This window comes from Odontesthes bonariensis, chromosome 5, assembly GCF_027942865.1.
Source record: "Odontesthes bonariensis isolate fOdoBon6 chromosome 5, fOdoBon6.hap1, whole genome shotgun sequence".
Classification (NCBI taxonomy): Eukaryota; Metazoa; Chordata; class Actinopteri; order Atheriniformes; family Atherinopsidae; genus Odontesthes; species Odontesthes bonariensis.
In genome coordinates this window covers 7,363,649-7,388,479 of record NC_134510.1, presented here as the reverse complement: position 1 = coordinate 7,388,479, position 24,831 = coordinate 7,363,649, and the positions used below count along the sequence as shown (strand labels likewise).

At 40.9% G+C, this 24,831-nt stretch overlaps 1 protein-coding gene across 2 annotated transcripts in view; it reads right to left on the bottom strand.

Moving 5' to 3' along the window:
• Positions 1-24,831, bottom strand: part of znrf2b (zinc and ring finger 2b) — a 54,303-nt gene that overhangs the window by 6,757 nt on the left and 22,715 nt on the right. Inside the window, exons 2-4 of one of the 2 annotated variants that reach the window (XM_075464721.1) lie at positions 15,267-15,362; positions 2,257-2,362; positions 604-691 (exon numbers count right to left, since the gene is read on the bottom strand). In XM_075464721.1, the coding sequence (XP_075320836.1) occupies positions 634-691; positions 2,257-2,362; positions 15,267-15,362 (260 nt within the window). In that variant the 3' untranslated portion in view covers positions 604-633. The remainder of the gene's footprint in view (positions 1-603; positions 692-2,256; positions 2,363-15,266; positions 15,363-24,831) is intronic. The other variant, XM_075464719.1, reaches the window with a different exon arrangement.

Sequence of the window (24,831 nt, the reverse complement as noted above, 5' to 3'; positions counted from 1 at the left end):
TTGTTCGGTCACGCAATTGTAATACAAGAGCACTATAATGTCCAAGTTGAGGAAATCCATCGACAATTTGAAGCAGAAGAACGCGAACAGCGTCGACGCAATCGACGAAGACGTTTAGCTGTCATGGCTCTGAACACAAATGGCTCTGCAAGAAGAGTGTGGAAGATGGCAAGACCACAAGGGTTGGTGTTTTGGTCCAATGCTCTGAACAGTTTTGACGACGACGAGTGGAGAAAGCATTTTCGGATGTCGCGGCAAACCTTCGACTTTGTTGTGGAACTTGTTGAGCCACATGTGAGGCGCAAGGTAACAAACTTTCGACAACCACTGGAACCATTCTGTCTTTTAAACTCCTCACGTCACGCCACGCCCACGTCCATCCCACGTCAATTGCTTTCACATCAAATTCGGCTCGGCAAAAAGACTAGGGTCCGACGCGGGTCGAATGGCGAATCGAGTTGACACCCCAGCCCGGATCGTCAGTGTGAAAGGAACAGCGGACACACTAAATTCGCAAATTAAACGTGGGTTCTTCCTCAGTGTGAAAGGGGCTTCAGATAACCCTCATAGCTAAAACATTCTGAGATAAAAAAAAGTGCACACCTTGGAGACATTACCTGTGCAAACAAAGCTTTAATCAGATGGATGCTCCGGACATGATCTGTTCACCTCGAACCACTCATCAATGCAGCTGGAAAAACAGGAAGAGAGCAGTGTTTGCACGCAGAGTGACATGAGGCCGAGGAAAGGAAAGGTCACGTTGTCCTCAAAATATCTGCTTTGTTGCATTTGTGGCACATTTATGTGACGAGTCACGCCAAACCTGAAGCAGCTGACCTATGAGCCTTTCTTTAACACACCATGTCTGAATATATATTTAAGAGAAAGACAATAAGATTCATCAGTGTCAATATTGATTATGTACTCTTCAAAGATGTCCCATTTTGGTTGAAGACACTTGATGAAAACACGTGCTGGGCAATACTGAGCTGAGGCTTTGTGTTAATGTGCAGTGTGAGCCCACATGCTGGACCAGTGTGTACAGTGTAAGCAGCGAAACCAAACAAAAAGGCCCAGGCCGTGTTTTAGAGTTAACATGTCCAACATATTTCTGTGTTTATTTTCAAACACGTACATTCATCTTCCCGGCGTTTTAAAAAGGGACGTAAAAAAAGGAATCACTTTCTCTGTTATTCTGAGAATGTATTTGAGTGTCTGAGGAACAACCGACTCATAAACTATGACACAACACAATCCTGTCACTTTGTTTGAGGTCACCAGCAGATTCTACCATTAAGGCAAAGACACAGCAGGCAAAAACAGTGATTTCATGCAGTGGTCAATTTTTAGATTTTGGGCCAGTCTACTCCTTCAATATGTGTTATTTCAAAACATAAATTAAAATGTTTATTTCATCACATTTTGTTTAATCGCGGCAGTACGTTTCGCCCAAATTTAAAAAAATGAATTCCCCTATTTAAATCTTTAAATGCCGTTTTCTCAAAATCAGTGTTTTGTATTTTTCCAGTATCAATATCAAAGACTATGGTGCACCTACTAACACCAAACTTTCCAGTTATACACTTAGCAGTATTCTAAAGATATTTACAGAAGGATTTGTTGATAAATCATTCCTGGCTTGATTTATGTGACATTATAATAAAAAAAAATGGTGAAAATTTATGTTTTTTAGGCTATGGACAGTATATTTTGATTTCCTAAGAAATGAAAGCAGATATCCTGAAATCCCTCTGTAATTTTCTTTTAATTTTGTGTGTACACAAAATGAAAAAATAATTTTGCACCTGGCTTTATCATATGTTCAGATCTATCTTCCGGAAATATATGCAAATGTGCGCATATTTAATGAGATCATGCCTGATTTGCATAATTAAACATACAAATTTCTAAAATTTGTAATACATTTTTTTTCATACTTATATAAGTAATCAACTGAGGAAGTTTCATGGTGATATCTATTATTTTAAAATATTACCCTATTCACCTGTAGTGTCTCGCCTTAAGAAAGCAAACTTGTAAACATCAGTAAAATGTCCTGTCAGTATTATCTGAACAATACTGAGTTCTAGTTGTATAGCTCCAGATTTCCCACAGACCCTAAAACCATCAATAAAGCTTTTAGCTGGTTAAGCTATGTAAACTATAGCCAAAATGTGAGTGTGATCACTTTAACCGTAACACTGAAGATATAACAAAGAAACTTCTTCTCTGGATGCAAAGACATAAACTCCTTACCCTTTATGGTAGATGCAGAGGCAGGGCAGACGGGCGATGGTGTCCCCCTGCAGCAGCTCCTCCAGGCAGATTGCACATTCTCCAACATCCTTGGTCAGGACATCCTCTGCATGGCAACACAGACACACATCACAGGCGAGAGTAAAAACGGCAATGAAAAATGTTCTATTTGTTTAACAAAAAAAAAAAAAAAGCTGTATCAGTATATAGATAGAATTTTTTTTGTTTGACTTTAACAACATGATATGAGCAGCATGGAAGGTACATGTGAAAAAAAAACTTCTTCGAATACACTGACAGGAACCAAGTCTCAAACATTTTCACCAAATAATATCTGACACACACACACACAGTTTAGTTTTCATGTGTGTTGCGTTCCTGTATGTGTGTTCAACCTCAATGTGTACAAGACAATAAACAGAAAGAAAAGCAAACCAGATTGTTGGTTAAATATTTCCACTTTTAGTCAGCAAGCGACAGGTTAGCATGTTGCATGTTGCATCGTCTAAAACTGGTGGATCTATGTGTTGATCTAAGGAGGAAAGTTGCCCCGTTTGTTCTGGCTTTAATCTATCATCCATTTGAATGAGGACCCAGCAAAGGATTCAACCACAGCAGCCACAGCAGCACCTCCAGCATCCCGAACACAGGATTCAGCAGCTCCACCATCGCCTTCACCACGGCCCTCACCACAGGCCTGGGACCCACCTGCTGCATCTACACCCTCCAGAGATGTTTCACCATCGTTCTCTTCTCCACCGTCACCCAGGAGATTTCCTGATCACCTTGAAAGCTTGGTGAAATCGGGGATTAAAATGGTTCCTCTCACGCCAAACATGGCAAGATCAAGAATTCTATCCTCAAAGAAGCATCGAGCCCCTCTCCCTCCCCAGCCTACTCCATTGACCAAAGCCCCCCCAGCTTGGCCCCCACCACCGGTGCCCACAGCTGTCATTTCCAACAGCGTCAATGCTGTTGTCTAGGACGCTAAGGGCCTCTGTGTTGGTAAACACCATCTCAACCAGAGGTCCAAGGATGGAGTGAAGAGAGGGACAATCAGACTGTCCAATCAGAGAAACCTTATCCATATCCCTTGCAAGAACACAGCATCCAGTTCAACTATAACTAATCTCAAACACGCAGTACTCAATGTCAGATCTTTAAGTAACAAATCATTCTTAATTAATAGTTTTATTTCCTCTCACAATCTTGATTTTATGTTTTTAACTGAGACGTGGCTCAACAAAAACACAGCAAATGCAGTCCTGATTGAGTCTAGTCCACCTCATTTCAATTTTGTGTCTGAAACACGAGAAAACCAGAGGGGTGGGGGTGTTTGTGCCATGTTCAGGGACAATATACCCACCCACAAGTTGTCATTTGGGTTTTTTTCATCATTTGAGTATGTGTCATTCAAAATGGAGATAAAACAATCTTCCATACTTTATATCACCATTTATAAACCACCACAGAATTGTTTTATTGATGATTTTACTAAACTACTTTCAATTGTGTGCACTGCTTTTGACTGTTTAGTCATAACAGGGGACTTGAATGTGCATGTGGATGTAGCCCATAACAAGCAAGCTAAAGAGCTCACTGCTGTCCTTGGAATGTTTGGTCTAACTCAGCATGTGACTGAGCCCACCCACAACAGAGGGCACACTCTAGATGTGCTCATTTCAAGGGGTGTTGTTATTTCAAACGTGAATGTCGTCGATGTTGCTTTATCTGATCATTTTTGTGTTTTCTTCGACCTATCTACTTTACCCAAACCAGGAGCTGGGTCTGCAGTTGTTCGGGGAAGACTCATTAATGACAGAACAGGGACACAGTTTATGGAAATGATTAGGTTTGAGAACACCCTGTGTTCTGATGTTGATGATCTGTTGAACTCTTACACATCAAGTCTCTTAAAGGGACACTATGTAATTTCTTCCCCCATCTAGTGGTGCAATTTTATTTTGCAAAGTTGAATGAATTTGCTCTCTAGCGCCTCACGTTTTCAAATGTGCGCTGCAACTTCTTGAACTACGGCAAGCGGAATGTGTCAAGATTCAAGAAGCTATAGCTTCAGACTCAAGGTCCATACAAACAAAAAGAAATCAAGACACACAGTACAAAGGATTATATAACACACATACAACAACACTATAAATACAGATGACAGATAACATGTCAGATAACATAACATCTCCTTTGGTGTGCAAGCAATGCAATTAGTCCTATTCCGGGAGTTACCGGAAGTGACGTCGACGCAGCCTTAGCATTAGCCTGCGTTAGCAATAGGAGCATTAGCAGCAGTAAATAAACTCCCGGTAAACTTACAAACTTTCTAATGCCTCGTTTTGTGAGTTAAGAGCCTATGTGTACTACGGCAGAAGTTTGGTAACAATCAATGCATTATTAGTGGGATCATTTACGAGATAAAATCTATTTAGCATTTTTTTTTTTTTTTAAACTTTATTAGTAAATCAACAAAATAACAGTTTACAAATGTGAGCATAACGCCAAAAAGAAGATATCCAGGGGGAGCATAGGAATAATAATAAAAAGAAGAAGATGATGCACTTACAAAAAGAAAGCTAATGAACACAAAGACATATGTGCCAAGGAATAAAATCTATTTAGCATTAGCGGCTGTAATAAGCCATTTGGCGGAAATGACGTCACAATGACCTCATTTCTGCTTGTAGGCCTGGTGGGGAAATCGCGATTCGAAGTGCTTTATGTCCCCCTCGGCACTTCGTCATTTTTCATAGACCGGAAGGACATGGCAGCCTCCATAGAGCTTATCTGCTCTATGTAGATACAGACAAGTTATTCTTCACTCAGGAGGATAAGTGAGATTTTTGACAGAGATCATTTTACACCAATGAGGACTAACTTATGAATGATTATGTTGATTTGAGCTAATAAATGACTTAATTTATTACATAGTGTCCCTTTAAATGTTTTGGATACCATTGCTCCTGTCAAGGTTAGAATGGTTAAAAGTAGGCAAAGGGCGCCATGGAGGAAAGAAGAGTCGGTCAGGGCACAGAAAAGGGAGTGCCGGAGAGCCGAACGGAAATGGCGCAAGTCAAAGCTTCAGGTTCATTATGAGACCTACAAAGAAAAGCTATGTTTGTTCAACCAGACTTTGCGTAGAACAAGGGAGAGTTATTTTTCTGAAATCATCAAAAACTGCAGTAACAACTCTCGTGTCCTGTTTGCTACAGTAAACAGATTAACAAACCATCCAGTTTCACTGCCTTTAGAACTCATTTCTACATCTAAGTGTAATGAGTTTGCAACATTCTTTAATGACAAAGTTCAATGCATTAAAAATGCAATAATTTCCACAACATAAATAACTACTCTGCAGCCAGCTAGACACCTAGAGCTGACACATTTCACACCTGTTACTGACAAAACAGTCGAAGAGACCATCTGCAGTCTGAGTTCATCAACGCGCTGTCTTGATGAGTTGCCCACTAAATTCCTAAAGTCTGTGCTGAGCAGTTTGTTACCACAACTCGCTCATCTAGTCAACATCTCACTCCAGACTGGAACATTTCCAAAGGCCTTAAAAACCGCTGTCATTAAACCCCTTCTAAAGAAGAGCAATCTTGATGCCACAGTACTGAACAACTACCGGCCCATATCAAACCTGCCATTCTTAGGCAAAGTCATAGAAAAAGTTGTATACCAACAGCTTAGTGACTTTCTCCTGTCTAACAATGCTTTTGATACTTTCCAATCAGGCTTTAGGCCCCACCACAGCACTGAGACAGCTCTGATCAAGGTGACAAATGACATCCGCCTGAACACAGATGCAAGTAGAGTCACAGTCTTAGTTCTGTTGGACCTGAGTGCTGCCTTTGACACAGTTGACCATGCGATCTTATTACAGAGGTTAGAAGACTGGGTGGGAATCTCTGGTCGTGCTTTAAACTGGTTCAAGTCCTATCTGGAGGACAGGAAATATGTTGTTGAAATCGGTAACTGTGTCTCTCAGACCAAATGGCTATGACCTGTGGGGTTCCCCAGGGGTCAATCCTGGGACCCGTATTGTTCAATCTGTACATGCTTCCACTAGGCCAGCTAATACGCAACTATGTGTCCTACCACAACAATGCAGATGACACTCAGATCTACGTGTCAGTGACGGCAGGAGAACACGGGCCTGTAGATACATTGTGTCGCTGCATCGAACAGATCAGTGTGTGGATGCAAAACAATTTCCTCCAGCTAAACTCAGACAAAACTGAAATCATTGTCTGTGGCCCACAGAAACAAAGAGAAAGTGTTATCAGTCACCTTGAGACTCTCTCTCTAAAACCTAACTATCAAGTTAGAAATCTCGGGGTAATATTGGACTCAGACCTGACCTTTAACAGCCACATTAAATCTGTAACATCAGCAGCTTTTTACCATCTAAAAAACATTGCCAGAATCAAAGGAATAGTGTCTAAACCAGACTTAGAAAGGCTAATCCATGCGTTTGTCTCCAGCAGGTTAGACTACTGTAACGGCCTGCTCACTGGGCTCTCTAAACGGGCTAAGAGAATAGACTTTAAAACAGCTCTGCTTGTGTACAAGTCTCTTCATGGTCAAGCACCAAAGTACATCTCTGACATGTTAAAGCCATATGAACCAACTCGGGCTCTCAGAACCTCAGGGAGGGGTCTCCTGCTGGTGCCCAGAGTCAGGACTAAACAAGGTGAGGCTGCGTTTCAGTTTTATGCTCCTAAAATCTGGAACAGTCTTCCAGAAGATGTGAGACAGGCCTCAACTCTGACAATGTTTAAATCCAGGCTGAAAACAGTTCTATTTAGCTGTGCATATGACACCTGAAAGTATTTTATCTGCACTCTTCACTTTTTAATTAATTAATAATTATTTTAATGGGTTTTTATTATATTATTTTTTATTTTATTTTTTATTTCTTTTTAATGATCTTATTGCCTTCTTGTGATTTTATGTAGCTGTGAAGCACTTTGAATTGCCCTGTGTATGAATTGTGCTCTATAAATAAAATTGCCTTGCCTTGCTTTGAAATCATCTGGTGCAATTTTAGCTATAATTTGTTATCATGCAGTGAAATATGAATAAACACAAACAATTCATTAAAGGGACACTGTGTAATTTCTTCCCCCATCTAGTGGTGCAATTTTATTTTGCAAAGTCGAATGAATTTGCTCTCTAGCGCCTCGCGTTTTCAAATGTGCGTTGCAACTTGTTGAACTACGGCAGGCGGTATGTGTCAAGATTCTCTTTCTCGCTTTTTCGGCGACGAGGATCCCTTCTCCTGTGGCGTGGCATAACTATGGTCTTCCATTGCGAACAAAAGTGCAGGCCGTTCAGGCTGGTTTATACCACAGAATGTCTAATGGCGTAGACTGGCTCCGTTTATACCTGCGTGCAAACGTGACGTTAAAATGACGTCATTTCCGCTTGCAGGCCTGGCGTTGGGGAAAACGATTCGAAGTGCTTTATGTCCCTCTCGGCACTTCGTCGTTTTTCATAGACCGGAAGGACATGGCAGCCTCCATAGAGCTTCCCCGCTCTATGTAGATACAGACAAGTTATTCTTCACTCAGGAGGATAATTGAGATTTTTGACAGAGATAATTTTACACCAATGAGGACTAATTTATGAATGAATATGTTGATTTGAGCTAATAAATGACTTAATATATTACACAGTGTCCCTTTAAGATGCAAATAAGGTAAAATGGTTCAAATGTCACAATTGATAAAATAAGAGTAATTAAAAAAGGGTGTGATAATAATTTTATGGGAATGTTTAAAGATAGGCCTGTATAAAATACCATCCCTTTAAGAGACCCACGGCCCTGTTCTGACACGGCGTATATGCAGAACGGATCGGAGAGCAAAGAAGCAAGCAGAGAAATGAATGAACGAATATTTTTCCAGAGAGTGATTTAAAATTTGATAAGGAATAGCTACGTGGTTGGTAGTTCATAAGAGCCATATCTAATCAAACCACAACAGTTTTGGGATAGGAGTTACTTCTGTGGAGTGTGTGTGTGTGTGTGTGTGTGTGTGTGTGTGTGTGTGAGGGGACGACACACAAGATGGCGAGCAAGACCCGCAGACTCCATTTCTATAGACAGTTCATCCTCATAGTGATAGTGAGGACTGTTGGTAAACTCTGCCAGAGCAGCAGGAGTGTTGGATTATACTTTGGCCTTTGAACTGAACTCTGAACTGATCTGGAGGACACAGAAACTGAAGTGCTCAGAAAGGGACCTTTGAACTCGTTGAAGTGTTACATTTTGTATTTTGTTCTTCATAATTGTTATCGTTGTGATTAGAGGTATAAAGTGTTCTGCTTTCATTTGAGTGATGAAGTTGTGATTATTCTCTCATTCATGAGAAGAGGAAAAAGAGTTGACTCAGAATGATAATTCAACTAAAATAGATTAACCTAAAATAGGATAGTTACAGACCAGTCTAAAATAACTAACCTATCTAAACTAAATAAAGCCATCTAACTAGAGTGGGTCACCTGAACTAAATTATCTCAAACCTAGGAGAAAAAACAGAGGTGAGGAAAAAAGAAATGAAAACAAAGACATTTATTGTTGATACCTGCAGGTTATTGAAATGTTATGTGTGTTTTACTTTAGTTTATTTCCAGTAAAGAGCTGGCTTTTGCATTTAAAGTACCTGGTCTCTCGCTCACTTAGAACCTAGAACTGGTCCAGTAGCGTAAACAGTGTGTATTGGTGATACATATGCTACACTAATCATACAAAATGAATCCCTCCATATGTACTCAGCTTTACATATAATATGCATTTATGAAAGTTAAATTAACCCCTTAACGCCTGAATTTATATAGCTGTATATAAAAAAATGTTTTGTGTGTGTTTTAGCCTTTAAGTAGATGGTAAATAATGCTGAGATTATTCATTTCACTTTTGCACAAAAAATAAATAGAAATTTTGGAACGTTGCAAATTTGCGACAACAGGCAGGAGTTAATTTGGTATGTTTGGTGTGTAATTTAGTATGTTGCTTATTTGCAACACCAGGCATAATGGTCAATAATAAGATAACAACAACACAGTAATATAACCGTGAAAAAACAATGTTTTTTATTCACCCTTGTATTTTTTACATATTTATTTATATAAATCTGCAACAGGAAATAAGTCCGTCACTTTGCGGTCCCACTAGAAAGGGGTGCTATCTCAGCTGGTTGATTAAGTCAAACGGTTTGTAGCATATATGCGACAATAGGCGTTAAGGGGTTAAATGAAAAAATACTTTATTTATTTCAAAAGGAAATTATATTGTTGCAGTTATGTTTATCATTAAAAGCCTTCAATATAAGAATGATGCTGGCATGAAGGACCTCGTGTGTCCTGTCTTAAACTGATTACACTGTTGTTTCAACATGATGCTACAATCAGGACGGTCAGTGTTGTTCTTTATGTTAGCCAACATGTGCAGCATACAAATATATGTATGTATACATATATAAAATAATTGTATTTATAATATTTATATATCTCTGTATAACTCTGTCTTTAGTAATTTAGTAAAGAATAGTACATATGATGAATCTGTAGTGGAGCTCAGGCTGCAGGTCTATTGTACGCAATGATCGAAGAAAGCCTTCACTGCATCCTCTTATTTTGGTTCTTTCCGTGTGCTCAAGCTTCAAAAATTGTATTTTCTAGAGGTCCCTGAAGGCATCACTAATTTGTGACACCTTCACAATGTCCAGTTCTTCAAAGTGAGACAGTGCAGACCAGACAGGAACAGTGTGGCAACACACAACAACATCTACAAAGTGTAATGCATTATTTGGTTTTATTTGCCGTTGTTATTTGTGATCAAATATTTTCATATGACATGCTCAATTTCATACTGTTGCTGGGACAGGCTGTGGCTTTGGTCTGGCTCATGAGTGGAAGTCAGCCTGTGCACCATTAAACCCATCACCTGCAGCAAAACACACAGTCATGAGGACTGGACTTGCGTAACTGTGGATTAACCCACATAGGCTTGCAAAAGCTTGTTATTGTGGGCTGGAGCACATGGCCTAGCTCAGCTGAAGAAAAAAAATATTTTAGCACACAGACAGTCTGGACTGCTCAGTCAGTTATGGTAAAAAAAAAAACATTATGTTTTTGGGTTGGCAGTTTCTATTATTATTAAGTTTTTGGTTTTGTGTGTGTGTGTGTGTGTGTGTGTGTGTGTGTGTGGGAAAGGAGATAACTCGTTCCAAATATCATTTCAATGAATTTACAGTATTTAGGGTGCACTGTGCTTTAAGTTAATACCTCTCTCATGTCAATACTCTCTAGTCTAGAGGTATTTTTTACACGCTGCAGAACTGTGCAATAAGCTCACTATTGTGACTCTCAGATATCCAACCGTTAAGACATTGTGCACCATGTGAACGCTCGTTAATTTCACTTTAGGTCAATCATTTATATACTGAGCGAGGAGGAACAATGATTAATTATGCTGGGTTCTGCTTGCTGTGCATTTGACTGATAATTAAGTTTATTTTTATGTTGACACGTGCAGTGAGTCATGGACTTGGAACAGAGCCAGGCAAGGTGCTTTCCCATGACAACAATATTTATGCTAAGTTACAGTCAGGATGAATAGAAAGTACATCCTTTTATATTCTAAGGTTATATAAATCAGACCATGATCAAAATCATCTGATCCTGACAGGTGTTTCATTTTTTTTTTACTCTAACCTCAGATGAACAACACATGACACGTCTCATTGTTTATTGAATAAAACACAGAAGCAGTGAGTGAAAAACTAAGTGAACCCCATGATCCAGCAGCTTGTAGAAGCACCTTTAGCAGAAATAAGTTGAGGTAATGGTTTCCTGTATGACGTTTTCAGTCTCTCTCATGGTTGAGGAGGATTCTCGGCCCACTCTTCTCTCCAGCTGCTTCAGCTCATTGAGGTTTGCAGCTCTGGTTTCTGCACAGCTCTCTGAAGGTCCCACCACAGCATCTCAGTCAGGCTGAGGTCTGGACTTTGACTGGACCATTGCAACACCTTCATTCTTTTCTTTTTCACACATTCTGTTGTAGATCTGATGCTGTGTTTGGGATCATTGTCCTGTTGATGAGCCAGTTTCAGCCCAGCTTTAGCCGTGGGACAGACGGCCTCACATCTGCCTCTTTGGTACCACTACTTTGGTATGCAGAGGAGTTCATGGTGGACAACAAGGTGCCCAGGTCCCGCGGCTGCAGAACAAGCCCAGATCATCAGCCCTCCACCACCGTGCTTGACAGCTGGTGTGAGATGTTTGTGCTGATATGCGGTGTTTGGTTTCCTCCAAACGTGCTGCTGTGCTTTATGAGCAAACATCTCCACTTTGGTCTGGTCTGTCCAAAGGACATTGTTCCAGAAGTCTTGTGGTTTGTTCAGATGCAGCTTTGCAAACCTAAGCTGTGCTGCCATGTTCTTTTTAGAGAGAAGAGGCTTTCTCCTGCAGCCCTTCCAAACAAGCCATACTTGTTCAGTCTGTTTCTAACTGTGCTGGCATGAACTTTAACCTTTAACATTCTAACTGAGGCCTGTAGAGTCTGAGATGTAGCTCTTGTGGTTTTGACCTTGGGGTGAACTTGCTGGGACGTCCACTCCTGGGAAGATTGACAGCTGTTTTGAATGTTTTACACTTGTGAATAATCTTTCTCTCTGTAGAATGATGGACTCCAGATAGTAAGGACCAGATGATTTTATTTTGCCCTTATACAGAAATTCTTGAAATTCATTTTCTTTTTCACACGACTTATCCAAATTCCTAAGAGCTCTGAGATTCATGCCCATTCACAGATATAAGAATTACACTGAAAGATACTAAAAATACTGAACCAAGTAACTTAAAACTCCTTTTGGGTCCTGTACAGAAACACAAGTCCCATTAGCTTTTTCTGTTAAAAACAACTGCTTGCTGACCTTTGCGCCCTGTACAGGCCCTGAGAGAAGGAGGTGCTCTAAACGGCAGCTTTAACTGCAGCGGGCTGACCTCTGAGCTGGAGTTTCTGTATATCAGCTGTTTACTAGATAAATACACTTTGGTCCGACAGAGTCATCTATCTGTTTCATAGCAGGTTATAAATCAGAGCTGCGGTTGTAAAACATCTTAGGTTCCGTAACACTGCAGTGGAAACACATGCAGACCAGCAGGACCTGTGACGTCATGTGCACATGACAGCTGCTGCTTGTGTCTGTGTTATGAACCAACACTACCGGATATATTTTGGGATCGGAGGTTCGTGAGTGCGTGTGTGTGAAAATAAACAGCCAAGCTAGGGGTGGGCGATATGGAAAAAATGTTGTATCACGATTTTTTTGCATGAAATCACGATTTCGATTTTTTTATCACGATCTTCCATCCAAAAAAAAAAAAAAGAAGACCAATTACAGTTGAGTTAAGTCGACATGCTGAACCACAGAAGAGCTAAGGAGAAAAAGAAAGAATTTGGCAATCAACACATTGTAATTCAACTGTAACCCAATTCAAGATGAAAAACAATGATCTAATTAATGACATCTGACACAGTGAAAAGTGAAGCAACCGGAAATAGAAAAACGAACCACTGATGACGACTTGACTCCACCTCATGATGCCATTTAGCAACAGATGAGCAACGCTGCATGTTCATTTACTGCAGCCACAGTCACGCACTGCCATCACCAGAGCGCCCTAAAGGAATACTTTCCAACTGTGTAATGTTTGTCACGGTCGCGGTGCATCCCTTTTCTCTTGCACCGTAGTTAGCTTACGAGCTAGCGGTTTCCTCATCCGACCCGAGGGTGTTGCTGCTGGCCGTGAGTTTCTCCCGTGCGCCGCTATGGATGTGCTGTGGATGGTGCCGCTGCTGCTGTTCCCATTCCTGATGTGGACCAGCAGCAGTGGGTTAGGGTAGAAGAGAACCCGAACCAATTTCAAATTACAGAGGTGGATTTCCTCTTCTTCACCAGCTTGGCTTGGCTTTCAGCCATGGCTGTCCATGCGTTTTCTAAGTTTTTACAAACACAACATGGAGGCGTGTAAGAAAGTGTCACGACGCACAGTTCGCTATGATTGGTCGGTTAGGTTAAGGACGCCCTACGTCTGCCGCATCGGCGGGAACCAGCATTAAAAAAATAAAATAAATAAATCATTGCGCTGACTGGCAAAGGCGATCTATACGGTTTCTCTAATTTGGTAGATCGCCTGCGATTCTCCACTCTTCCTCGCCAGTCACTATTTTATATCGTCAGATCGCGCACCCCTAAGCCAAGCTACAGTTTGCCTGGAGGAACTTTTACCTTTATAACTTCTTGTTTCAGCTGTGCTGCTTTTATGTGTATTACAACAATGCAATAACTGAACAATTTGATCAAATAGATGGTTTGAAGGACTAATTTGAAATAAGAGATACAGACAGTTGACATCTACTTTGCTGTTGTTATGCTTCATAGAGACTCTCTGTCACACATACACACATTTTTTAAAAGTTACTTATTAACATTGCAATGATCATATGACTGTGCGACAGGAGGAGAGGAATCAGTTCAGCTGAACAGGAAGTCGGTTTTCTCAAGAGGAAGTCAGCTGAGAGGGAAACACAGTGTGTAGTAGGTGAAAAGTCATCAGAGCTCTCAGTCATTTTGGAAAGATAAAGAACAAATTCAATACATTCTTAAAAACAAATACGTGACATGAACACGTCACAGAAGATGATGTACTGTGCTCATTTATTTTGATGGTTGTTAAACTTCATGACTGTCATGTTTATATTTAGATAAAAAGGTCATTGGGGCTGGAAAATGAGTGGAGGACGGTGATGTGTGAACCATCTTTAAAACAGATAACACACACTGGTTGCATCAGATTCAAACCACAACCCCAGGTTAGGTCTGTTCAGCTGAACTGATTTTCATACAAATATTTGTGAATACATCTTTCTTCGAATGTTTCTACAAGCAACTAAGCATTCAGTTAGGTTGAAAGAAACAAAGAAAGCAAACCCGAGAGCTCCCTCTTAAAATCCCCAGCGCATACTGATGTATTGATGAGACTTGAGTGAATGTCAGAAAAAATGTCAGAAATTTCAGTGTAAATATGAGGGATGTAACAACCTCACTGACTGAACTAAAACTGATCCTGTAACTCCACTGGTTCTCTGTCTCCTGCACTGCCCATCTGCAAGGAATGAATGGAGGTAATACGGATGCAAGTTGAAACAAAGTCCCAACAGAGAGCAAATCCATGAACTAGGCATAGAGGTGAGCGTGAATGGGGGGGGTTTCTGAGGGTTTTCACAAGTGACAAGAATTCTGTTTTTTCCAGATGTCACAACGTAGCCTACAGATGAATATTTTGAGTTTGTTTTGCCACTGCTCTGTAAAGCACTTTGGGTTGCATTCTGATTGAAAAAAATGCTAAATAAATAAAGTTCAAGAGGACTTGATTAGAATGTGTTGCCTGTAAATTCAAAGCTTTTTAAAAGAACTTTACAAGCCCAAATTAAAATCTGACAAAAGACAGAGGGGTTTAGAACCAACAAAACCACACTTATTAGAGAGCTTAAAACATCTCCTGGTCACAGAAACCATGGCTGTGATGGAATTTAATACCTAACAATCTCTGATAAATACGAGGAAAAGCTGTGCAGGCAACACACAGCATTAGACTAGTTTTGACAGAGAGATCACACAAGTTTCACAGGGAAGCAGACTGAAAAAGAAGGATGTTACATAACCAGAGTTTCACACTTTATAAGGAAGTAGTCATTTAGTTTCTTCATGTGACAGTTGTGATCATCTCTGGTGGGATGAGGGTGTCATCATTAGCTGATATATGCTGAAGATCTTCTTTTCTGTGAGATTCTGTTAGCTGGTTCAGTAATCTGTTGCTTGTCGCTGGATGATGTTATACTGACGCACATCACAGTTTTACTTGGGGTTTTTGTGAAGCTACAGCAGTTTTCTCACAATGTGAAGTTAAAAAAGAACAGTCAGTCCTACCGTTGTACGTGACTCTGGGTTTGGTCAAACACAAAACCAGGTGAAGGTCCATCTCATCTGAGGACACGTACTTGGAGCACACAGGGCACTTGAAGCCTTATAAAAATAAAAAAAAAGAGACAAAACATAGCAACAATGAATACAAAACATTCTCTCCATTTTCTTAAAACAAAATATTAAAGTCATCATCTCAAAATACATAAACAAAGATTAAGGTTTTTTATAGCAGATATTTTGACTTCATGAAAAGCAAAATAAGTAATTAAATTAAATACATTATTGGTGTCTAGCTTACCTTTAGTGCCACATTAATCACTAACAATCATTGTGAATTCATAAGTGTTTATTTCCATTTTTAATGGCTTTAATTGGCTTAAAAGCTTTCCTTTAGGAAAAAACAAAACAATGAGCAAAGAGACACTAAATATTATTTTAGAGCTGTCGGGAACAGGACAGTTAGAGTCAAGTGAAAGATTTAGATTTTTCCTTCTGACACAGGTATTTGTACGTGTTAAAGATCAATCAGTGTAATAACATGAATTTATACTAAAGGAACAAAAAAGGTGAAAAGAAGATGTGGTTTCTTGTCAAAGAAGCTGATGTTTTGGTGCTCCCTCGATAGAAGAGCTTAAGGCTACGTGCCCACGACAACGGTAACGACAGATAAACGCAGAACATTTCGACAGATGTGCCTATCTTGCACACGGCGACGGCGTTTTTAGGAGTTCAAAACGGAGAAAACGCAAACGCCCTCCAGAGTGGAGATCTTGAAAACGATCCAACCTCTCGTCGCCGTAGGAACAGTTCAAAACGCAGAAGTGCGTTTTTTGCACACGTTAAGTGGGTAGTTCTCCATGAACGACTCCCATATCTCACTATATTTATTTTGGACACTCTCCCAATCCACATTATCCACTGCCTTCCTGGCTTTGTAGTTCAGTGTCGTGTTCAGGAGCAACTGGACCTCATCATCTGTCCAAACAAAGTTTGAAGGCGTACTGTTGTTGCCGCCGCGCTTCGCCATTTTCTTCCAACTGACGCGGAGGAAGTAGCCACAAAACAGGCATTTCTCATATTTATTAGTATATAACAATATAACTCATATAACAATACCAAAGGTATTGTTGCTACTGCCTCCTACGTCCGGTGCGTGCATACTACATCGGCAAACTGCGAGTTTTATGAGTTTTATACATTTTCCCTGTTTCCATGGATAGACAGATATCCACCCCCAAGCGCTCGTGAGAACGCAGATAAATTGTGGAGGGAAAAAACGGACATCTGCGTTTATGCTTCAGAGCGTTGTCGTGGGCACGTAGCCTAAGATTTATCCGTGAAAGATTGATGTGGCATTCTTTGGATACAGCATATCTTATCACCTGCAAAGTAATGTTAGTAAAGCAGGGCACCAAAGACCACTACTAACCACATTACACAATATCAACTGTCGAAGCGGAACATAATTCAATTAATTTCAATAAAACTAATTCATTACGGGAAATTATATTGCAGCAGTCTTCATTTTTATTTAAGATATGCTATGGTTATAAATGGATAAAAAACTAAAATATAAACCAACTGACAAACATGCAGAAAGTTGAAGTGTAGCAGAGAGGAAGATGTGGTAGAAATGACACAGTATGTCCAGAGCTGCTGCAGCAGGCTTCTTTTAGGGTGGCACCATTTTAGATGTAAATAATAAATAAACAACTGTACTTAAAAAAGAACCCCAACTATAATACTTATAGACCTTAATATGTTCTGATTATCCTCTCCTGCTAAAATACAACATGGAATATTTTCACAATTTTAAAATCCTTAAAATGATTCATTATGCACTTTGAACCATAGAGCCCTTCATTGATTCACATAAGCAATACATTCTAGGTTTATAAAACTGTCCTCAGTCGAAGCTCCCGCCCCCTCGGCTTGTGAAACTATGTTAACCTTGAACAGCTGATGACAGAGGGTGGAGCTCCTCTGTTAGCAGTAAAAGGCAGCTGTTCACAGACACCAGACTTTGCTCCTCTCTCTGATCATCATCATTCATTCATGAACATTCCAGTAATGTCCTCACCACTTTCACTGCTCTTGAGATGAAACTGAAAGGGCTAAACAGATGTTACATTTATCTCATTGTAGCATCTGGAACCATCCTGACACCCAGATATTTTATGTTACAATTTCACATAGCCACATTATGAACAATAGCGGTCTTGGAATAATAATAACAATAATTATTATTATTATTATAATAATAAGTTTTTCTCTAATATTATGAATAAAAAAAAATTAAAACGACATCTACAAGCGTTGTGAGCCTGACAGGGGAGACTAAAGAAAACAAGGATTCCATAGTTCCCCAAAGAACTACATACATTCAAAGATTTTTCTCTGGTTACAGCACACATATGCACAGCTAAATTGGGTTACTGTTCCAACTGGACTGGTCTATTCAGCTGGACCACCGTCCTTGTCCCAGAATACATACACAGGAAGAGAATCCAATTATTGACTGTCGTGTGTGAGGCTGTGGCGCTGTGGACTGTGTGAGAAAACGTTGAAGATATCCTGCTGCTTCCAACTTCCTCTGTGGGAGATCATGGTACAGCCGAATTCACTGCACAGATGTTGTATTTAAGCTACTCGAATGGTGATTTTGTCAGATTAAGCTGCGGTTATAAAATCAGGGTTTTATTAGAATAGCGCCAGTCTGGAAATGCTTAAAGGGACCAACAGTTGGCATTTGGTCTGAATGGGCTGATTTTCAGCCCCTGTTTCTGACAAAAGAAACAGAATAATATGTTTTTAAATATGCAGCTTTATTGGGAATTCAGCTCGACTAATACACATTTACACTATGCTGTTTTTACTAAAAGATGGAACTTTTGAGCATGGACAGAGCACCTACGGCCATCTGAGTCTAGTTCATACATCAACATGCGTCTGGTTTTGGTCATCTAACATGATTTTGACATTTTTTACGTTTTTATGAGTCGTAAACATGCTTAATGTTTGTGTAGTCCACTTTGCAAAAGTTTCTTTAGGTATAACTACATGTACAAAGAGTGAAAATTAAGAAATCTAATGATGTTTTCATAACAGACTTTAAGCAGCGTATCAAGCAGTTAAGACTTCCAGATGTCACAGACAAGCTCAACAGCACAGTCTACCATCCTGACAGAGAAAATAATTCAGATTTATGACAGTGATTGATGGCTACACCTCCTGAAAACGTCACCTTCCTATTGATGTCTGGATGAGCAGAAGCAACATTATGAAGAAACAAATGTTGGACAACATCTCCAGCTGCTTGAATGGTAGCCCATTCATTTATTTAATTTAGGTGCAATCCCGTGGGGGAGAAGCGCACTTGGCAGCAGTTTAAGATGAAATATAAAACAATGGGTCTCATGCAAGAACATTTTCCTATTCTAAATTTCTCTTACTTTATTCGTACAAATGGTCTCGTACGAACACGCCACGTCAGATTAAAAAAAACTATCTTAACTTCGGAAAAAGTGTGTAAACGACCTGCGTAAATGATGAATGCCACCCGTGCGTATTTAAGTGCACGTCCACGAGGATAGTAGATTTGCATACTCCACGCCCAAAATTATACCATATTAGGATGTGCTTCCTCACTCCTGTGCCAGGACGTGTTGAGTGTTGAGAATGGCATCAAGGCGCAAAAATAACAACTTTATGGGCTCTGAGATTGAAGTTCTGCTTTCAGAGATCCGAAAAAGGAAAATCTGTCATTTTTAGCAGTGTCAGCAGTGGAATTACGGTACCTGCTAAAGCGAAGAAATGGGAAACAATTATGAGTGCTGTTAATTTCATGTTCACTAAATCCCCAGCCTGTCGAGGCAGATAGCTGCCCTTCCTGGTTCTTCTTCCTATTAAAAGAGGAGTTTTTTTCTTTCCAGTCGCCTCGTGCATACTTAGGACGGGCGATTGGATCAAAGAGAAGTTTCGATGCAATCTGTTGGTTTCCTTGGCTTGCCCACTTTATTTTTTTAATTGGCGTTGTATGAATTGGACTAATTTGGAATTAAATTTGATTTGATTGGATTACAATGAGTGAATGAATCAGTCAAAGACAGTTTTAATGCACCACCATCTACATACAGAACAGAGGATTTCATGTGTGTATTCAAAGCTATGGTTCTCCGAAAGTCCCCTGTAAGGTCTAAAAATGGTCTCTAAGGTAAATGATATGAACCTTTATTTAATTAAATGGTAAAAAAAAAAAATCATCAGACAACTCAGGGTGCATCATTGAACCTTTAAAACCTGACTGTACAGGCAAATAAGTAGTTGATAATTAGGTGTGGGCTGCTTGGAGGTGTGGTGGTTTTCAATTGGTGGCCTCCAACTAAAAGGTTCACAGTTTAAAACTCAGCTGTGGCTTTTTAATATGGACACAGAACTTTTTTCACTTTGTGCCACTTTAGATTTTTCTCCAGGCACTGTGGGCTCAACCAACAAAAAGGTAACTTTTTGTTAAATTGTTTTTTTTGTTAAATTACATGATAATCTAACTTAAAAATCTTAAATCTGTCAGCACTGAGCGGCAAAGCTCAAGTACCTTTTCGGAACCATTCCTGCATTTTGATTTCTTAATGTGTATAACCCTCTTTAAATATTCCACAGACATCAGTAATAGATTACCCTCTAAACAACACTTGTCCATCAGCTGTTGACATTAGGGCAGAGTGTCACAACTGCAAGCGCTGCAAGGGGATGCACATCAGACAGAGGAGATTAAATGAGTCAATTGTGTGTGTGGGGCTTCTGTCCAAATGCAAAATCTGTCTACATGCTGTGATACTGATGGGTTAAATAGATTAGTGCAGGCAAAGGCAGGCAAAGGCAGGCTCTCTGCTGCTTGTCTGACCTATTTAAGTGAATCACAACAAGTAGACACATGTACAATGTCATCGCAAGATCTCCAGGCCATCTGCTGACAATGAGGAATGTACTATCCAGTCTATGTGTGTTTATTTGAAAGAGGAAAGAGGATAGAATCCAGCTCTGCAAGACTTCACCAGCCATTCTGAAAATGCTGCTAAGTCCTCCCTGTGAAGTTGATGACTCATCCGGCAAACTGTGGGATGCTTTCCCTAGGAAATTGAATTGCTTGGTGTGTCCTCGTGCATGTTAATGTAAGGTCTTACCTGCTGTTGAACTCATTAAAACTCGGCCTATTAAAGTATAACATATGTTGCCTTGTGTAAGTCACACATGCTGGAATATGTTCATGTGAATGACATGGCAAGGAGCAATATATCATTTTGTTTCTTCGTCTTTGTACTGCCCACCAGAAGCTGCTGCCATGACAGAATGTCCCCACAACTGATAAGGGTGGACTTAATTTTTCCCACACTACTTCTACATTTTTTCTTAGTATTTGCTCAATAAAAAAAGTGACACATAATTTGGCATGTGCTGTTGTTCATTTGAGGTTGGATTTACCTCATTTTAACACTTTGTAATGACCTTTTTTTTTTGAGCTGAAACATCAAACTTGGAATTGACAGGGAAGTGTACTTTCCTTTTCATGCGACTATATCTAGCCATTGAGACTAGGATGGAGATTCACCTTCCAGCAGGACAATGACCCAAAGAATGCAAAGAATACTACTAAAGCAAAACTCAAGCGGTTTGAGGGCAAACGTTGAAATGTTTTGGAATAATCTAGTCAAAGCTCCGACTCCTGTCCGATTGAGAATCAGTGACATGACACAGTGATGAAGACCAGCAGAACCTTTGAGCTGGTTCAAAATCCCAGCGACCAGTTGTGCCTGTTGATGGAGAGATACCTGATGACACTTAGAGCTATAGCTGTTGTAAAACTGGGATTTACTATTGACTGGGAGTGAATGCCTTTGTACACGTCTTATACCAGGACTTCACAGTAATGTGGTGGTTAGCACTGTTATCTCACAGCAGGAAGGTTGGTTCTGCATGTTCTTCCTTTGCATGTGTGGGTTCCAGTGGTTGGCTGTCACAGCCTACAATGCCTTCTCTGCTGGCCTAAAAAAATCTGAATCGCAGACTGATGTTGATTACATTTTGTCCATGAATACTTATTAAATCATTCTAAATGGTCTGTCCACTTCCTTTCATAGCATTTCCCTTGGTTGCGTTGTTTCCAGATGTGTATTTGCAGATTAAAGCATTTAACCAATCACATTTCAGCCATCATTTGTTGCCAGGGTCAAAGAAATCTGCCTGGAGGTAGAGGCCTGCGCAGGACAGAATTTACAGTCACGCGCCCGCCCGCTCCCGCATTGTTCACTCCCGCTCCCGCAAAAAGATAGGATTTTTAGTCCCGCTCCCGCCCGCAATTCCCGGATGTTTCAGACGTTCGCGTTACTTCTCACGGAAGTTCTTGTCATTGGCTTGAGGAAAGAAACATGATCTTAGCTGCGCACACCACTGTCCGATCCTTCACGTGGGGCACATAGTGCAGGAGCGCATTAGATGGCACAAGCAGCTGAGGCTTTACAGCAATAAGCCTACCCAACATACCTACCAAAATCTACCGTGAATATTAAGAATAATACATTGTACATATGTTATATGCCACTCCTCACGTTTCCATTCTTGGAAGTAAAAGTATATTTCACAGCGTGATGGAGACCCGCCCCCTACTTTGAGTGGATTTAAGCATAAATATCTAAGCCTACAGCTCACGTTACATTGATTTAAATGCAAACAAGTGGAATGAAAACAATGTGTTATTAATGACCCTACCTTTTCTAAACCCAGAATGTTGAAAATTTAACATGCAATCCAATAATTATTTAAGTAGGTTAACCATGCCCTGTCCCTCGTTGTTGTGCAATGCGCATCTCCTGAATAAAAGGAGAGATGGATCGCGCTTTTGAACTTCTTTTAGTTAGGCTTTATTTCTTCTCAGTTGTTTTCAGCAGCAGGAGATCATTATAGCTTTTATATTAAAGCTGCGGTCGGCAACTTTTTTTTAGTCATATTAGCTTGAACTGTCATGGGATTCTGGAAGTAGGATATTAAATAGGCTGTTTAGGAAAAATAATGAAATCTGTAGCTCCCTCTGAAGCCTGTAATCATGCTTGCAAAAACCGAGCGCTCCCGGCTGTTTTTAACCAATCAAGTTAAGGTGGAGGAATCCTACCTGTCAATCACAGCTTGTGCACACGCTGCTGAGCGTGAGTCTGCCCCAGCTTGTGTGCGCTCACACTGGTGTGAACTCACGTGCACAACCTCGTCCACAGAGGGGGAGGGGTTTGGGGGGCGATTCGGAGCTTGTTAGAGGTTGGGGGAGGGACCTGAGAGTTGTATCAGTTCTAATTTTCAGACTTTAGACTCGGAATTTTGAAAACCTGCCGACTGCAGCTTTAAACACGTTTTTAGTTAGCGGGACTGCAGCTTATCACCGCTCCGGCCCGCTCCCGCACTGGGCACTCCCCCTCCCGCCCGCAATGAGCTTTCAAAATGTGTCCCGCTCCGCACTGCTTTGCGTTGGGTCCCGTGAGTCCCGCGAGACTCCCGCGGGACTCCCGCGGGAGTGCAGGGCTCTACCTGGAGGCCTTCACAATCAGTTCTGCGGGCCCTGTAGCATAAAATAAGTGTCGATCAAACTGTTGCTTTAAACAATCAGATTTTGAGTTGGCGACACCAAGGCCCTCTAGCAGGCGTACGGTAACGTCAGCATATTCATATCCTTTGATTGGATAATCAGAGAGTGTACTAGCCAGATATAGCAAACTGAATGCATAGCTACACGGGCAAAGCTACACGAGCAAAAATATAGTTTTGATTTAGTATTGATTTTATAGCTGTTTTGTCAACCCATAATGGCTGAAGGAGGAGAAGGAATGGATTTGGTTGGAGATTTCTTGTCAAAGCCATTTTCAAGACAGACTTTACAAGAAAAGCTGGACATCATTAAAAATTGTCTGGCAACTCTGAAGCTAGCAACCCTGTCACAACCGGGAAAAGGATAAGTCCGCCACTTTCAGTCCTTTAATTAAGAGCGGTACCACGGGCTCACAGACTCCGAGGAACACTGCAAATTGTATTGCTGGGAGTGCTCGCTGTTTGCCACTGATCTACATGGTGTTTGGAGCCACACTGGGTTTGTAAATTGGACTTGCCTAACCAAGGCAGCAACGAGACATCAAAACACTGCCGGACACTTACAAGCAACGGTGCTTTTCCAGCTGAGCAAGCAAATGCACAGGGAAACGGAGGTCCACAACGAAAGGGTTTCTCTCTCTGAGAGAAAGAATTGCTGAGAGCAACACGGATTTACATTACCACCTATCCACTAAGTGTTTAGTGGCACGTCGGGCAATATACAAAACGACCATTACTGTTGTTGCTGAAGTTATGGGAGAAGAGATCAGAATGGAAGTTAATAAAGCACCGTTCGTCTCTGTTATGGTGGATGAGACGACAGACACGAGTAACGCAGCGCAGCTCGCACTGGTCCTGCGTTATGTAACGGGCACAGGTGTAAAGGAGCGGTTTGTCAGATTTGAAGATGCATGTTAGGTTAATTAAGCCTCGTTTCCACTATGCAGTCCGGTACGGGTCGGTTCGGAACGATTCGCTTATTTCAGTGTTTCCACTACCACAAAAGCGTACCGGTCCCATGGGACCCGTTACCATGTCTGTAACCCTTCTGCTTGGGGTACCTAGCACACAGGACCGGTTCCAGGCTCTGCTCTCCGGTGTTGGTGAGGAGGCTGTGCAGCGGGAGCTCGATGGCGCTGTGCCAAACCAAAATGTTTTCCAGCTGATTGCCGCAAAAATGGCAGAGTGGTTTCAACCGGACCGCGAGCCGGTGTCGCATTAAGCTGAAGAAGCTTGGAGGTGGTTCCAAATTATGGATGCGATTTGTTATTTGCTGTTATTTGCTATTTACGCTTCGGCACGCACTCCGCCCACCCCTGAGGGTCCCCTTTGTACAGTGGGAACGCAAAGCTGACCCCAAAGCGGCCCGACCCGTACCGTTCTGAACCGACCCGTACCGTACTGCATAGTGGAAACGAGGCTTTAGGGATTCTAAACTGACCTGAGGTGTGAATGGTTGTCTTATTTGTTTCTGTGTTGGCCCTGTGATTTGTCCAGCATGTAGCCTGCCTTCCACGTGATTACAGTGACCTTGAACAGGATGAACCAGGTATGCGAAATAAACGAATGTTTTATTTTTTGTGTTTCACCATTAAAAAGACACATTTTTAATTGGTAGTATGGCAACAAAATAGGTACAAAAAAAAACAGTCTAATTTGACTGAATAAATGTAAACCCAAGCTTTTTCTTCTTCATAGTATTCACAGTACTGTGCTGACGAGGACCAATTTCTTATATAGTTCTCTTGACAAAAGCTGCAAAACAGCAGCTTCCAGACTTCACACAGCTCCCCATTTAATCTGCAGTTTGGAGCTCATCCCAAGGTTCTGTGTTCTTTATCCATAGTCCTTAACTCAGCTCTACTGCAGCCCCTGAATCAGCACATCCTGCACTCAATGCTATTAAATGACATTTATGAATCATCGTTTTATTGATCTG